At 39.2% G+C, this 15,406-nt stretch overlaps 1 protein-coding gene across 4 annotated transcripts in view; it reads left to right on the top strand.

The window, feature by feature from the left end:
* Window positions 1-270: 270 nt before the first annotated feature.
* LOC133276398 (rab-3A-interacting protein) overlaps window positions 271-15,406 on the top strand; it is a 34,104-nt gene continuing 18,968 nt past the window's right edge. For 2 of the 4 annotated variants that reach the window (XM_061467114.1, XM_061467111.1), the window contains exons 1-4: window positions 381-399; window positions 6,519-6,739; window positions 9,345-9,619; window positions 9,831-10,092. In XM_061467114.1, the coding sequence (XP_061323098.1) occupies window positions 6,698-6,739; window positions 9,345-9,619; window positions 9,831-10,092 (579 nt within the window). In that variant the 5' untranslated portion in view covers window positions 381-399; window positions 6,519-6,697. Of the gene's footprint in view, window positions 400-6,518; window positions 6,740-9,344; window positions 9,620-9,830; window positions 10,093-15,406 lie in introns of all 4 variants that reach the window. The other 2 variants (XM_061467115.1, XM_061467112.1) reach the window with 2 other exon arrangements.

Below are 15,406 nucleotides of genomic sequence, written 5' to 3'. Positions count from 1 at the left end.
CCGATCCATCCTGGCCGTGCAACGTTCTTGCTTTTCCTCAGTCTCTGGCCAGACCTCCTGGCTCCTGAAACGCCGACCGCCTGATGACTCTGAGGAGCGTGGAGGAAAAGCCTTCCCGAACATCTCCCTCCCCAGTGCTCTGTGTCACGGGTGGAGGAGGGCATGCAGGGACGCTGCTCTGACCAGCTTTGCCCCGGCTCCAGGGCTAGGACGGCGTACCGCGGGGTCAGTTACCCCCCACCCCGCTAGGGGGCAGTGGCGGTTGCGGGGTCGCACACACCTGCCCCCGCACCCCGCTGCGGATGGTGCGCATGCGCGGCTGCTGGCGCCCAGCCCCGCCCCCCCAGGTTGTGTGAGGGGACGCGGTGCGGCGGCGGCCGCTCTCCCGGGGCACGGCAGGTATGTGGCGGCGGGGCTGAGCGGCAGAGCCCGCCGGGCGGGACGGGGGCGGCCGGCCGGGCTGCGGGTCCCCGCTGGCGCTGCTGCACCTGCCTGGCGCCGCGCTGCCGGGAGTCTGTGCCCGGGCGGGAGGAGTCAGCGACGCCTGGGAGGGCTGCCGCTTGCCGTGGTGCGATGGCCGGGCTTCCCCGTCGCACGTCTCCTGTGGGGGCTGGGGGTGCCCCTCGGAAGAGCGCGGGGTCAGCGGGCGGCCCGGGCTGTGCCGCTGTGGCCGTCCCCGGCGGGAAGAAGCCGCTGGCACGGGCTCCGTCGGGGCTTGCGTGCCTGCGGCGGGGGCAGCCGGCGGCGCGGGTGCGCTTGGACCCAGAGCCAGCCGCCGTCGAAGGCAGAGCTGCGCAGTAGTTCTCGGGGTCACCCTGGATGGTGTCAGGCGCACCTGCCCCGGGAGAGCTCCCGGCAGCGTTGGACAAAGAGCTGTAGTTGCACGCCGGGGCCGGTGGCTCGGAGCAGCCGTCCTTCTCTCAGAGCTGCCTGCGCGGCGGTGGCGGGCGGGAGGCGGTTTGGGGCCCGTGGGGAGGGGCGGCCGGGCAGGAGTGGCTGAAGTGCGGAGAGGAAGCTAAGCCGGTGCTACAGATCTCTCGGCCGGTGGGGAGGGAGGCGCGGGGGAGCGGCAGGGCAAGGCAGGGCCACTCGGTAGGTCCACGAACTTCGCCCCACTCCGTCTAGGCCCGGGGCGGCGGTGTCGACGGGTGCCGAAGGCAGCGGGTTGGGGGTCGGAGGGGAGTTTTGTTTCGTGGGACTGTGGAGCTGTGCTCGCCGGTAGCGTTACTGGTTGCGTTAAGATCTTAGAGCAATATTGAGGATAATACCTGGTCGCCGGTACGTAGTCTTGTAAGCTATAGTAGTTAAGCAGCGGGGGTTTCAGTTACCCTGAATTTCGTAATGTGACAGAGTGACTCTCGGAAAGGAAATTCTGGTTATGAGTTGATTGCAAGTGATGAGCGGTGCAGAAATTTGTGCTGCCTGAGTGCTGATGCTCCACTAGTTCCCCGAGAGTCGCAGGGCTCTGGAAGCAGGAGAACACCGAATGGCCAAAGCCTTAATGATACCCTCGATGCTCGTCTTGCTGACAAAAAGCAACAGTGGTATCATCGGTTTGAGAGCGTTGTCTGTTCTGTTTGCAGATAGTGTAACAAGCTTTATATTGGTTGTTTTGACGGCTGTGTTCATTTGTAAGCATGTTCTTAATATCAAAAATATTAGAAATATCAAAAACGGTCATCTAGATAGCAAAAATAATTAATCTTCCACAGACTTGCCATAACTGTGAAATTACCATCTTCTCTTTTGAAGCAGATGCAAGGTTATTCGGTTATTCAGTCTAGAAGCATGTATTGGCACCTACCATCTGTTCAAATATTTGTATGCCTTGGTAAAATGTAGGGCAAAACCTAAGGTCTTGCTGCTTTAATGTTTTTATTGTTGTTTTTGTTACAAATCTTTTTAATGAGTTCTGGGAAGGGTTAAAGTTGGGCCTTCTATATTTGTGTCTTGGCAGTCATTCATCTGCTGTGCTTGGTTAATGTTACCTAGTGAGCAAAGAAGGATAAATAATTTACTGTTCTCATTATGCTTTTAATAAATAACAAATGGGAGTGGACCTCACAGCTGTGCCTGAAATATCCATCTTGTTACACTATATTTAAAAGGTGATTTTTTTCTTTTCTGTAGGGAAACAGTCACAATAAGCCTTTTGATTATAGATTGCAGCTATCTTTGTAGCTTTTATTGACTTGATGTAAAATTCATGTAAAATACCAGATGAGCTGGTCTCACTGTTTGTTCCACTTAATGTTTATGGATTTTCCCAAAAAGGAAATGTGTACTTTGGATTTTTATTTTTAAGACCCTTTTTAATATGGCATTTAAAATATTGTCTTACTGTAGCTTGACTATAACTTACATTAGACGCTTCAATAATAGGCTAACCATGTTTTTCAGAAATTAAGAAAATGTTTCTTTAAATGCACTTGGAGATGCATTTAGAAAGCTTTGCATATCATGAAAATTGTGACCATTTTTACTTAATTAATTGTGTTTGGTGCTGACTGAAAACGAGAGGGTCTTTAGGTTCAAGTCTTGGCAAGAATGACGCTGCAGTCACAGTCACTGTGGACAGGCTTAAACTTGAGATGGGATTCTGAAGTTGTTTCCAAGATAAGGCAGAACAGTGCTCTATCTTAAAAAAGAACAGTGTCTGCAAAGAGAATCATATTTGCAGTTAAATTAGCTTGATTTAGGTAGTTGTGAACTGAACAGCATTATTTGAATGCTTGTTTACAATAAAAGTTTGAAGTATCCTACCTTGCAAACCACTGATTTTTCTGTAGTAAGAGGTGTACTATGTGCCAGACTCTAAACCATGTTTATTTATAGATTTCACAAGCACTTCATAAATATAGGTTGTAGAATCTTGTGTGCTGCTTGTTTCTGTGAGACACTTGCTGCCCGCACTTTACTTTTCCTAGTTGAAGATATGCTTGTAATAAAGTTTTAAAGTTTTTTCTTTTTAATCATCAGTTCAGCGTAACAAAAAATCTTCTATAAAGTCTTGTTATCACATAGACTACATGCTGCTTTTAAAATGGTGTGAAATAGTGTTTTAGATGTCTAATGTGAGATTAAAGAACAGAAAAAGACCCGCATCATAGCATTATATGACAACACTCGTGGGAATGCAATAGAAAAATATTCTCCTGTTGAACCAAATGTGGTTTCACTAGCTCTTAAATTCTGTAGACTTGCCTAGCTTACAGTTCACCTCCTGTTTACCATCTTGCCCAATTTACTATCTGTTGGTAAAAATGTAGTGTAAGGTCACCTGCAGATTACAAGTAGAATGCAAAGACTGGAGTAGGTCAGTGCTTTCTTTTCTCGTGCATCTTACCAGTTAAAAAAAAAAAAAGTTGCGAGTTTGGGCTACATAATTGCAAAATTGTAAAGGCGGGAATTGTTTTTTGCTCTCCTTAAGGGAATTCCTATGCCAAATCTTGACTTGTGTTTGTACAATGAACTAGCATTCTGAACTTCTCTATTTAAACTTGGATTCTGTGGCCCAGCTTAAATATAAAACAGTTTATAAAAAAAAAAAAATCCACCAAACTTTGTCCTGTGCCAACATCTGATGAATATCTCATACTGGATAGCTGTAAGTGAATTGGTTTTGAATTTTAAATTAATGTGCATATATGCCTTACAACAGTTTTACTTCTTAGGCTGTTTGCTTGCATCTCATAGTTATAGGTATGGCATAGCAGTACTTAATTGAACTGATTCTTTAAAATGTATTTATTAGTCCTCTAATTCCTGATGGAGTTCTTTTAGTGCTTAAAACATTACACTCCCGACTGTAAAATGCCAAATATTTTGAATTATATTTGTTTTTTTTAACCCACTGAGGATAATGCAGGCCCAATGGTGGGCTAATGCCAGTCCTTTTGAGGAACTGCTACAGAAAAATACACTTTCCCCCCACCTCCCAAATTAACTAAAGCAAATATTGGAGTCTAATACGGGAAGTCCTTGAGACTTCATTACATTTTGGAAGGCCTGCTGTGTGAAGATTAAAACACTATAGCCAATAATCACCTTTTTTTAGTAAATGCTAACTAGAATTTACTTTTCATCACAATGCTTAGAAATAGTAACTTCTTTTTCCTTATGTGATTTCCTTCCCCCCTCCCCCCCCCTTAGCAGGTAACCATTCTGTTATGGTGCTCTTTACTATTAAGGCGAAAAATGAGATTTTTTTTTTTTTTTTAATGCATGAAATGTTTGGCATTGGCATTGCTTTTAAACAGGCTATAACAGGAGATTGTTCAAACTTGTCATCTTCAGCCTGTTTTGTATTTAAAAGCAATCTGTGAAAGATGAACTCCAGAGTTTGTAGCAGGCATTTTTCAACAATACTTTTTTTTTTTTTCCCCATCCTTACCAAAAGCCATCACAAATTACAGCTTTTCAGGGAGCTTTTAAATGTTTACTGTTGACTGCTTTGATTCAGGCAAGTAGCTGGACCCCTCTTAGAGTAATAACAGGAAAATTAGATTAAACAGTTTGATTTGACTGCTGTTGAAAATGTTTGCTGTTCTTGATTCCTATTAGAAGCTGTAGAAATGTGTTAAACTGGCTGTTGTTAAACTGTTTTCTTTGTATTACGTTTTTGTTTAGATAAAAATAACAATTTGGGCATAGTTTCCTCATGCAGTTATGTGGGTAGTCGGCAAGTGCAAATGTGGCAATGGAGAGTAAAAAGTTGCAACATTTTGACAGCTTCCACCAAATTTGCATTATTTCCAGATGAAAGTATAAGGAAATTATTTTGGTGGTTCATCCTGATTTATTACACTACTTGAATTTTGTACGTCATCCAAATTGCATGCTCTCAACTAAGAGAAACATAATCATGTATTTAGCAGGCACGAATGCTGTTCGAAACTTTCAGCATGTATTAATGTGTTGGAAAAAGTATTAAGAAAATTCACAATTTTGTTTAATAAGTGTGATGCCCTGAAATGTCAGAATATCAGCTTTTGTTCACAGTAGCAGAAGTACTACTGTAGAGTGCTGTGCCAACACTGTTTTTTTTTATACACTGTCGGCTTGGCTAATAGTAAAAGCTCTCTCCATACCATGTGCTTCATGTTCCTTCACAGCAAGGCTTGTTCACTGCTGCCTTAGTCAATAATATGAACCCCCCACTCTAAGCCTTAACCAAGCCCATAACCTTCAATGACACTGAAATTTAATGTACTTCCCCCTCCCTCCTTTTATTTACCATTACTTTGAAGAGTTCTTTCCCAAAAGAGAGCTTGTATTTTTCAGACTGCCTAGCTTTTTGCATTAATGTTTGGTTTCATTAGTGCATAATGTGTGTTCAGGTGATGTCTGGGTAACAAGCTAATGGTGATGGTGGGTCTTGAAACTGAGATGTTCAATATGGGCTTCTTTGTCTTGTATGGATGGTGTACCCAGCTTCTGCCTGCTCCCTGCTAAGTGAGAAGTAACGCTAGGAAGGAAGAAAGTTGTGAATGGAAAGTGTTTTACACAGATGGTATGCTTATTGAGTGCCCATTTGACAGGCTATGGGAAAAGTTTAGCTGAGGGACTTTATTTTCAGCTCTGCCAGGAATAACTTGTATAACTTTCTTTACTTAGTGTAGCAGAAAGAGCTTGTTTTTTGATAACCGTGAAGTTATGCAGATTTACCTACTCATAAATCTCAGTTGTCTGTTTAGGCTGAGATTGATATGTAATGTATTAGCAGGGTGATAGTCTTGTAAATAAAATGCCATAATCTTTTTTTTTAACTATTGAAAACACTGCAGGATATAGGCAGGTTAGGTGGAAAAGCTGTAGGAAAGGAGTTAAGTGGAACATTTTTCATAGGAGTAGGAGCATGTAGATGAGATAGATTTGTTTAGTTATTTTTACAGACGTAACTACATCACTTATCAGATTGATATGGTGGTCTGGAGGGGGAGCTAGAAATGCACTTGAGCATTTGGAAGATAAGCAGGCTTCTAATCGTATATCTCTGTGTGAGCCAGCATGACTTTGTGCATTTCATAACATAACTGAATTTGTGTAAATTATCGTAAAGATACAGAATGGTAGATCTTTGATCTTATAATTTATTTGATGTACTGAAAGCATTTCCTACAAACAGCCCTAAGGTTTGAGTAGGGCTGTTGTGTAAGGTACATTAAAAATTGACAAATAAATTTTCCTGAGCCTTTTTTTTTCTTGGAAATTGCTAAATAGTGTTTTTTTTCCCCAAATCCATTTTTTTTCAAAAAGACTTCCTAGAAAATTTCAGCGCAAGGGGGTATGCAACTGAAAACAACCAGTGATACTGGTGGTGCAAAATACTAAGGTACCATAATTGAGCATCAAGTCAGATTGTGAGTTTTCAGTGGTATTAGGAATGTGTATTTCAAACTTGACATGAAAACTGGTCAACAGAGGGGAAGATGTGTCAGAAGAGTTGTTCGTGTTTTGCTTTCAGCTGTATTCTCAATCTCTGCTTCTGTTGGGTGGGTTTTGGTGCACTTTCCTAGGTGCTGTAGGCATAGAAAAGGCCAAAGCATCCAGGTAGCCTTTCGACATCCCTATTCAGAAGCCTGCATCTTCTGTTAATTGTGAAGACTGGAATCCAAAGAACTGGAACATCTTGGTGGTGTTGCCAGTAGAATAGTATTAGGTATGGCTTACTTGCTGGTGGGAACAATGAAAGCAAATGTATTTGTGTAGATGTGAGCCTTACTTTGAGACTGTCAAGGTGGGTATTTTTCAACCGGGCTAATGAACTTTAAAGAACTGTTTCTGCAGCTTTGTGTTTTGAAGATGTCAGTATTTTAGCTTTCTAAATGTATACCACATGTAATAGTTGCACTGTAGGGCTGAAAACATTATTGAAATTTGACTTTGAAGAAGTGTCCTATAGCTCCAGCAGTGCTACCATTTTAATTTATTGACTCGACAAACTAACAAGGCTTTATCATTACATACAGCTTTAGTTATAATGCTTATAATAGTTGAGAAGTATAGGGAAAACAATAATGTTTTTTAGACTTAAACATGAGCTGTTAATTTCTGTGTTACGTAGAAAAGCTTCAAAGCACAAACTGACCGCGTTTTTCTCTGTAAATCATGTGTGGTTTTCTTCTTTGTGTGGGAGCAATTAGCAGGGCCAGAGAAAAATTAATGGCATTCTTGCTGTCTGAGCAAATGAGTATCTTCCATGTGTACCTGATAATGTGGTAAAGCAACTTGTTTAGCATAGGTATATAGACATAGGTATATATAGATATAGTGCAAATCAGTTTTGAAGTGTTCTTTGAGTTTAAGATGATCAAAAAGTATTGCTGTAACTAAAACATGATTGCATATGCTAATTTGGGGATTCCATTCTTGGCGTTGTCTATGTGTTTTATGAAGTGGCTGATTAACTGTATGTACATGTAAGTTGACAGCATTATGTCTTCATGGTTCTGACCATCATGTTTCTCTGTCTTCTCTCTGCCTTGTGATTTCAGTTTTAAGATCCAAGCAGATTTCTCTGTAAAATGCAATTTCTTATTTCAGTTGGATGCTACAATTCTTTTTTTTGTATTTTTTTTGTAAAGCCTTAATTTTCTCATTTATTTATATAACATGGAAAATGTGTGGTTTTTGTTTTTTGCAGTAAATAATCTCTGCTAAGTAATTCCTTTGGAAATTTCTCCATACTACTTCCAATTCATAATTTTGAATCATGCAAAGATTTTTGTGATCTCTGATAAATGGTTGTAAAACAGTAAAATTTGTGTGTTGTACTTGTTTTCTGTTGATCTTATAAAAAAGATACAGATTTTTTTTTTTTTAAAAGATACTGTCAGTTAAATTGCCAATTCTTAGTATTCTTTTTACCTGTAATATATTTTTGGTATGATACCATGATGGCAGTTAATCATGTGATCTATTAAATACACATCCTCATAGAATTATAGAATAGTTAGGGTTGGAAAGGACCTGAAAAGATCATCTAGTTCCAACCCCCCTGCCATGGGCAGGGACACCTCACACTAAACCATGTCACCCAAGGCTCTGTCCAGCCCAGCCTTGAACACCACCAGGGATGGAGCATTCACAACTTCCTTGGGCAGCCCATTCCAGTGCCTTACCACCGTCACAGTAAAGAATTTCTTCCTTATATCCAATCTAAACTTCCCCTGTTTAAGTTTGAACCCCTTACCCCTTGTCCTACCACTACAGTCCCTAATGGATAGTCCCTCCCCAGCATCCTTATAAGCATTCAGATACTGGAAGGCTGCTATGAGGTCTCCACGCAGCCTTCTCTTTTCCAGGCTGAACAGCCCCAGCTTTCTCAGCCTATCTTCATACGGGAGGTGCTGCAGTCCCTGATCATCCCCTTGTGGCCCTCCTCTGGACTTGTTCCCAGGGTTCCATGTCCTTTTTATATTGTGGACACCAGAACTGTAAGCAATACTCCAAGTGAGTTTAGCTGTTTCTTCGTTAGAAAGACCCATTAAGTCTTCTATTCAAAGGGAGTAACAGGTTTTTACACCACAGAACTTCAAAACAGAATTTTTCAGGTTCTGCTGCTTACTAAATAGGTATACGCTTGCTTTGTTAATATTCTAGAAAATACACAAATAGGTTTTCAACAAATTAATATTTTACAATAATTTATGTATTTCTGAAAGTTGCAGGGTCTTCCCTCCTTCCACTTGTAAAGTAATTGTCAAGTTGTATCTCATGTTTTTGAAAAGAGACATAGTTCTTAAGTTTATGAATGTATCCACTGAAGCCAGGAAATAGATGAGATCCCTCTTTCAATAAATATTTTGGCTAGTTCAGTCATTTCTATGAACTGTTACCATATCAGAAGTGTAATTTTACCAAAATCACTATGGACTGCAATTTACTTGAAGTTTCACTGATTTCTGTCTCCAGATTATTTGCTTTGTTGAGATTAAAAGTGGAAGCTTTAGGTTTTAAGATTACTATTTTTGTTTTTTTCTTACTGTTTCCCAGGTCTGCCTCTCTTTCATTAATGTAGTATTGTGTTTTGATTCAAAAGAGCTTTAGGCTATATGGAAGATGGCTTTGTCTTATGATAGAGCGTGTTCTTGATGTCATCATCCCACTTAGATGTGGGGTCCAGTATTAGATCTTCTGGGCTCAACAGTGTAATGTGTGAAAAAAAAACATTCTTGGTGGTTGAAGTTAATAGTTTTGCAAGATTAGTCCAGAGTTTCTATTAAATCATGAAGTATTTTAAACATATTTGTCTAAGTGGTTTTTAATTTGATTCATATAGTTTTCAGATATAATGTAGTATTTCTTTTTTGCATTCTGATAATATGATTATTTAATTCAAGGTTTCGTATGATGAGGCTTTTATTATGGCCAGTGATCCCTTGGAAGGCTTTCATGAAGTGAACCTCGCTTCGCCTACTACACCAGATCTTCTTGGAGTAAATGAGCCAGGGACTCAGGAACAAACTACCTCACCCAGTGTTATCTACCGACCACATCCTTCTGTTGTGTCCTCCACACCAATCCAACCCAATGCATTAAATGTTTCTGATCTTCCCACACAGCCTGTTTATTCATCTCCCAGACAACTGAATTGTGGGGAAGTATCAGGTGTCAGGTAAGTTCTGTGTGGGTTTTTTATTTAAATTGCTGATGTTTGCTGCATGTAAATTATTTGCTTTACTAAAGATATAATTGTAAGTCTACTTAAAATGTTGTAATATTAAATTGTGTCCATAATGGTATATTCAACACTGCTACTGCTATTTCTAAAATATTTCTTCTTAATGTATTCTATAAATAAAAAGAATTTATCTCTCTCTTTACAGCATCAGTGTTACTGACACAGTACTTTGTTCTACCTCTGGACCCCAGAGTGGGTCATTCAATCACAATAATTCCAGAAAGGAGAGCAATAACGTAGAGAGAGAGTTTTTGCAGGGTGCTACAGTAGCAGATGTTGCTGAAGGAAATGAAGATATTTTTGGGTTGAGTACAGACAGTTTATCTCACTTACGGAGCCCATCTGTACTGGAAGTAAGAGAAAAGGGCTATGAACGGTTGAAAGAAGAACTTGCAAAAGCTCAGAGGGTAAGGCTTTTTGTCTTGTCTCCTGCTTTTTCTCTCTTCAAAGTGATTCTAATACTGCAGAATGCTAGATGAGCCAGAAGGTGCAGTCAAGTCCACTAATTTCTGTTAGAATTATTAGGATGCAATTATTTTATGTAAAGTTTTCTGAATGTGTGCTGTGCTAATGTTTTAGAATTATTGCTTGATAATGTATTTTTGTAGTGCTGCTGTTACTTAACCATGGAAAGCTTTTGCTGCAATATCTGGTTAAACATGTTTTTTCTTTGAAATGTAGACCATTCCTTCATTCTGCCAGCTGAGAATAGGAATAATTTTCTGTCATTGCATTGTTACTGTATAAGTATTTATAGACACTGAGTCGTTTTTCTCACAGAGTGTGAAAGTGTAGCATGTTTCATGGAATATAGAAATGCTTTAGAAGAGTGGTACTTGTGATGTTTCATAGGGAAATGCCTGCCTAGGAAAGAAGCAATAAAGATGTCACTGGTGTTCTTTAGTTCACTGTTACGCCACACTTCAAATTGAATACGGATACCTTTGAAGACACTGTGGCTCAATTCATTAATATTTGTAAAGCGCTTTGTCTTGTTTGGATGGATGGTGCTATATAAATGCAAAGCCATTATTTATAATCTTAACATCACAGTGCTTCAATGTTTGAGTAGATTTTGTGCTATTTGTGTCTGTGCCCTTTCCTCTCCTCTACATGATCCCATTCTTGTTTAGATTTAAGCTCATCCTATCTTGTGTTTGAACTTGTTTTCTTCTGTTTGTTAGCTCATCTTGTTGAATGTAGTCATCATTTCTGTCATAGTTGCATTTGCACTTGTTAGTGTTAAATATGGATTCTGACATCAATTATTCTGTTGATTGTTTTATTGCTGAGTAGTTGCTTACTTTGCTAGTGTGTTTGTTTGCTTAGTGTTTGACCACTGAAAGGAAACATCAACCTGAGTTAAGTTTTAGGACCTCGCATGTGAATATATAATCCTAGCAGTTAAACTTGGAACCTTAGAAAGTAAGAGCAAATTAAAGTTTAAACGTCAGAAAAACTCTTCTGTCTCCTGACTGTACTGGAGTGTATGTACTCAAAAACTCAGATTTGCTACTGCTACCTTGGATTTATCTGAAAATCTTACTCCAGTATATATCGCTATCTCACTGTGTATATCACAGTGTTTACTATTTCACACTGAAATTTAAGGTTGTTTTTTAAGGAAATGCCATTAAGGCTGCTAGGACATATTAACTGCATGTCACATATTTTCAAACCATTTGGCTCTTAACAAAAGCAATTCAGCACTAACTTGAGACTGCTGATGTCAAAGGTCTTGCTAATTCTCAACCCATCAGGTTGATTCATACCAGTGTTACTTGATGGATAGCTTTTGTCTGCTTATCTTTCTAAATGTGTACTGTTTCAGAATTGGTGAGTAACACAGGAGTTGTAGCAGGACTCTTTACAGATAGTACAATAAACCCTATTCTTCTGTAATGTCTACTTTGTTCCACTGTCTGTATGAGGACTAATTTTTTCTATCCCTAATTCATCTCTGATTGCTTTCTTCTGAAAGTCATGGGTATTCACATAAGGCTTTGCCCACTGTGTAATACGCAGTTTTTAAACTTGGAACTTTTTACAAGGGCATGTAGTGATAGGACAATGGGGGAATGGTTTTAAATGGAAAGAGGGTAGATTTAGATTAGATATTGTGGAGAAATTCTTTACTGAGAGGGTAGTGAGACACTAGAACAGGTTGCCCAGAGAAGCTGTGGCTGCCCTATCCCTGGCAGCATTCAAGGCCAGTTTGGATGAGGCTTTGAGAAACCTGTTCTAGTGAAAGGTGTCCTTGCCCATGGCAGGGGAATTGGAACTAGATGATCTTTTCAGGTCCTTTCCAACCAAAACCATTCTTTGGTTCTATGGTTTCCAAGTCTTTTCACTTTTATTGATTTTTAAAAATCTGTAGAGATATAATTAATAGGTTGTTTGTATAGCTGGTTGTTTTTTGCATGCTGGTTTTAAATTCTCTGTAAGTCTCTGTGCTGCTTGTTAGGAATGATGCGAAAAATGAGAATTACAGTTTGCTCTTGAATTTTCTGGGCTCATTGAGCCTGGAAACCTTACAGACTAGACTTCCCAGGAGTGACCAAAGTAATGACAAATTTGCTATCTTGCATTTTTCATTTGCTCCAAATTTCTTATACCCAAACTGTATGCTATTGTATTATGCATTAAGGATTGATTTGAATTTGTCGCTGTTGCAATCAGAAAGGGAAATAGAAAGTAAATAGTGGATCCCTAAGTTTCAGAACTCCTAATTTTTTTTCCATGTCTCTGCTTGGAATGTGACTTTTATTAATATGCTGTCAGTTTTTTATATTGGAAAATATAGGTATGATGTGTAGATGTTTAAGTATGGTTCTTGAAGAAAGTAGTCAGGAATAGACTAAAGGTTTATTCTTTTTTCCTTCTCCTTTATATGTATGCCTTATGTTTAAGAGTACAGACTTCACTTCTTCATGAACAGCGCTGTTGGCAAAATTGTTTAAAAAAAGTCTGTAAAAAATGTGTTTCCCTATGGCAGGAAGTACACTTTTTACTTCAGTCTATGTCAGTTGCAGCACCAAATCATGTCGTAAGACTGGGAGAAAGGCTGGGTCAGAGGTAACAGCAAGGCAGCATTCTGTACTGATGGAGCATGTAAGATTGGACTTTTGCCTTAAAGTGCTTCCTTAATTAAAATGACATAGTTTTTCACTCTTTGTTGAGACCATGCAGTTAAAGTTTGGCTGCTCCCTCCCGCTCCCTCTTTTTCTTTTTTCCCTACTTGAAGACTCAATTTCTGGCTATATTCTGTGAAGTGGAGCTGAAAAGCCCTTGCTTTAGGTCATTGGAACCTTTCTCTTTGTTTTGCTACTATCCTTTTAAAGCAGCATCAGGAAAATTGAGAAGGTGTTAAAAGGCTTGGTGATTCAGTGCCTGCAGCCTTAGCTCCTGGTATCTCTATGCATTTGCAATTTTTATTCCATACCTGAATTGAGCTGTGTCACCGTGGTTACTGAAGGTGAATCAACCACATGTAGCTAACATCTGAGAGAATAATGATATTATGATACATGGTGTTTCTTGATGTGCAATTTTAGTGGAGTCCTGAAGGAATGCCTTTTGATTGCTTTTCATCTTGAATAACCAGCACATTGCATGTATTTTGGATAGCTTGCTTGTAGTTTCTGAGCTATGGCCATTCAGTCATGTTTTCCTTGATTTTTTTTTGTGTGATGTGGCCCTGAAGTTATTTCCTCATGGATCAGACTGTCAATGTAATGATGTCATCCATGACTGCAGAGAGAACCTTTGGTTTCTGTGTTGATGTGTTTTCTGTTGGAGTGTTGAGATTATCAGCTGTCACTGATGGTTAGTCCCCTCCTCTGATGAGGAAAGACCAGTCTCCTAGGGATGTTGGTTGCAAATACCGTATTTGGTTTGAGAATGAATTCTATGCTCTCGCACTCTTCAGAGTAAGATCTGTAGGCTTATTGGTAACAAGTGAAAACTATGTTTGACTTTTTGTAGTAGAAATCTAAATTACTAGTATTTGCCTACTAGGGTGAAATTGAGAGTTTTTTTCCACACTGATACAGTGATTCTCATGTATTGTAAATTTCAACGTAGTTGAAGAACCTGATCCTCAGATCTAGGTTTTTCTTTCAAAGGTTTCAATTTCTGTATGCATTCTTCATCTCGGAAACAGAGTGATACAATTTGATCTCTTGTCTTCAGATCTTGTGTGTTGATACAGGGTTTGAAGCAGATTTTTCTTTTTTTCTTCCATTATCCTGGACCTTCTGTCACATCAGATAACATTGTAAATGTGGTTGCAATGGACTAGTTTTTCTGCATCTTGTTTGACTTGAGTGCCGAGTGAAGACCAGTTAAATAGAAATGCATTCTAATATAAATACAAACTTTATCAGCAACTTCAGAATTTAGCAGTGTCCTACAATTCTGATTGTAGGTCATATCTGTTGAGAATCTTTGTTCTTTCCATGGTCTTCTGCATTTAGGTCTGACTTACTTAATTTGTTGATCTTCATTCAGGCTGATTTCCTTACTAGAATTTCAAATAGAAATTGTTTTGAAGCAGTAATCTGCATTCTTTCTCTCACTGGTTCTTTCTAAAGACCCACTTTGTAATCTGTGAAGATCAAAGTGAAATAAGCAATAATAATATGACTCTTTGATATAGGATTTTTTTTTTTTCATGCAAGTTAAATTTTTTTATTACCTGTTTTGGTAACTGTGTGTTGTGCCAATCATCTTCATGTAGTTACTTTTTCAGAACAGTAATATGGGAAGGACTGCAGCATGGATGATGAGTCTAGCACATTCAGTTGTCTTTTCTGCCTCTGTATTTTGTATGGCTAGGAAGTCTCCAGTAATGCCTTTAAGACACAGGCAGTAGTAATGTTTTTAATAATAACTGCTAAGCTTTTTACTTTGGGCACTCTTTATTTCTGCCCTGCTTAAGAAAACCCAAGCTATTAAACTTGCTTGGCAAAATGTTATGTATGCTCCTCCTGAATCATGCCATGGAAACTTGCCCAGGCTTTGACAAATCTAGCTAAGCAGCTATGTGTAGTAGACTGACTGGTGGTGTCTCCTGTTTTCATTAAGCAGCTTTACTTGTCTGCATAAATTTTAATTTGAGCTCCCCAAATCTTTCCAGTTGAAGGCAAAACTGTAACAGTTTCACTTAAAATACTGTATTGGTAGTGATTGCCCAAAAGTGAACCTGGGGTAGTTCTGTCTTTGTTGTGAAGTTGATAACTCTTGAGCTGAATAGTAGTATAATCTCCTTTTAAGATGTATTGGTGTGTATGTAGCATTTTTCTTACAAGTGAAGGAAAACAAAGGAAATGTATTGGCTGTATTCTCTGCATTTATAGGAGCACATGAAACTTGAGCTTTAAACATTTTGCATCAGGATCTTTTATGTTCTTATTAAACCACATACTTTATGTGGGAAATACTTTAAACCAACACAGTATTACTTAATTAAATTTTGTTTCCCTATTATTTTTTTCCTTTTCTTTTTTCCAATTTTTTTTTCCTTTGGCATTTTGTATTCCTTTTTTTCTTCTCTTCCCTCCATTGCTGCTATTTTGCTGCCTCTTAATTCTTTTTTAAGGTAGGTCACTGTGTGCAGAACAGTAGCTAATAAGTAAGAGTTGAGTACTCTTTGAGAAGTACCATGTTTGAAAAAAACAAAATGGTTTTGGAAAAAAAGAAGTGGTACTTTCAAAGTAGTTA

The sequence above is a fragment of the Pezoporus flaviventris genome, unplaced genomic scaffold (genome assembly GCF_033815535.1).
Source record: "Pezoporus flaviventris isolate CSIRO_AGI_PZ_B2104156 unplaced genomic scaffold, CSIRO_AGI_Pfla_v1 ptg000045l, whole genome shotgun sequence".
NCBI classification, from domain to species: Eukaryota; Metazoa; Chordata; class Aves; order Psittaciformes; family Psittacidae; genus Pezoporus; species Pezoporus flaviventris.
This window is presented reverse-complemented; position numbering and strand designations above follow the sequence as displayed.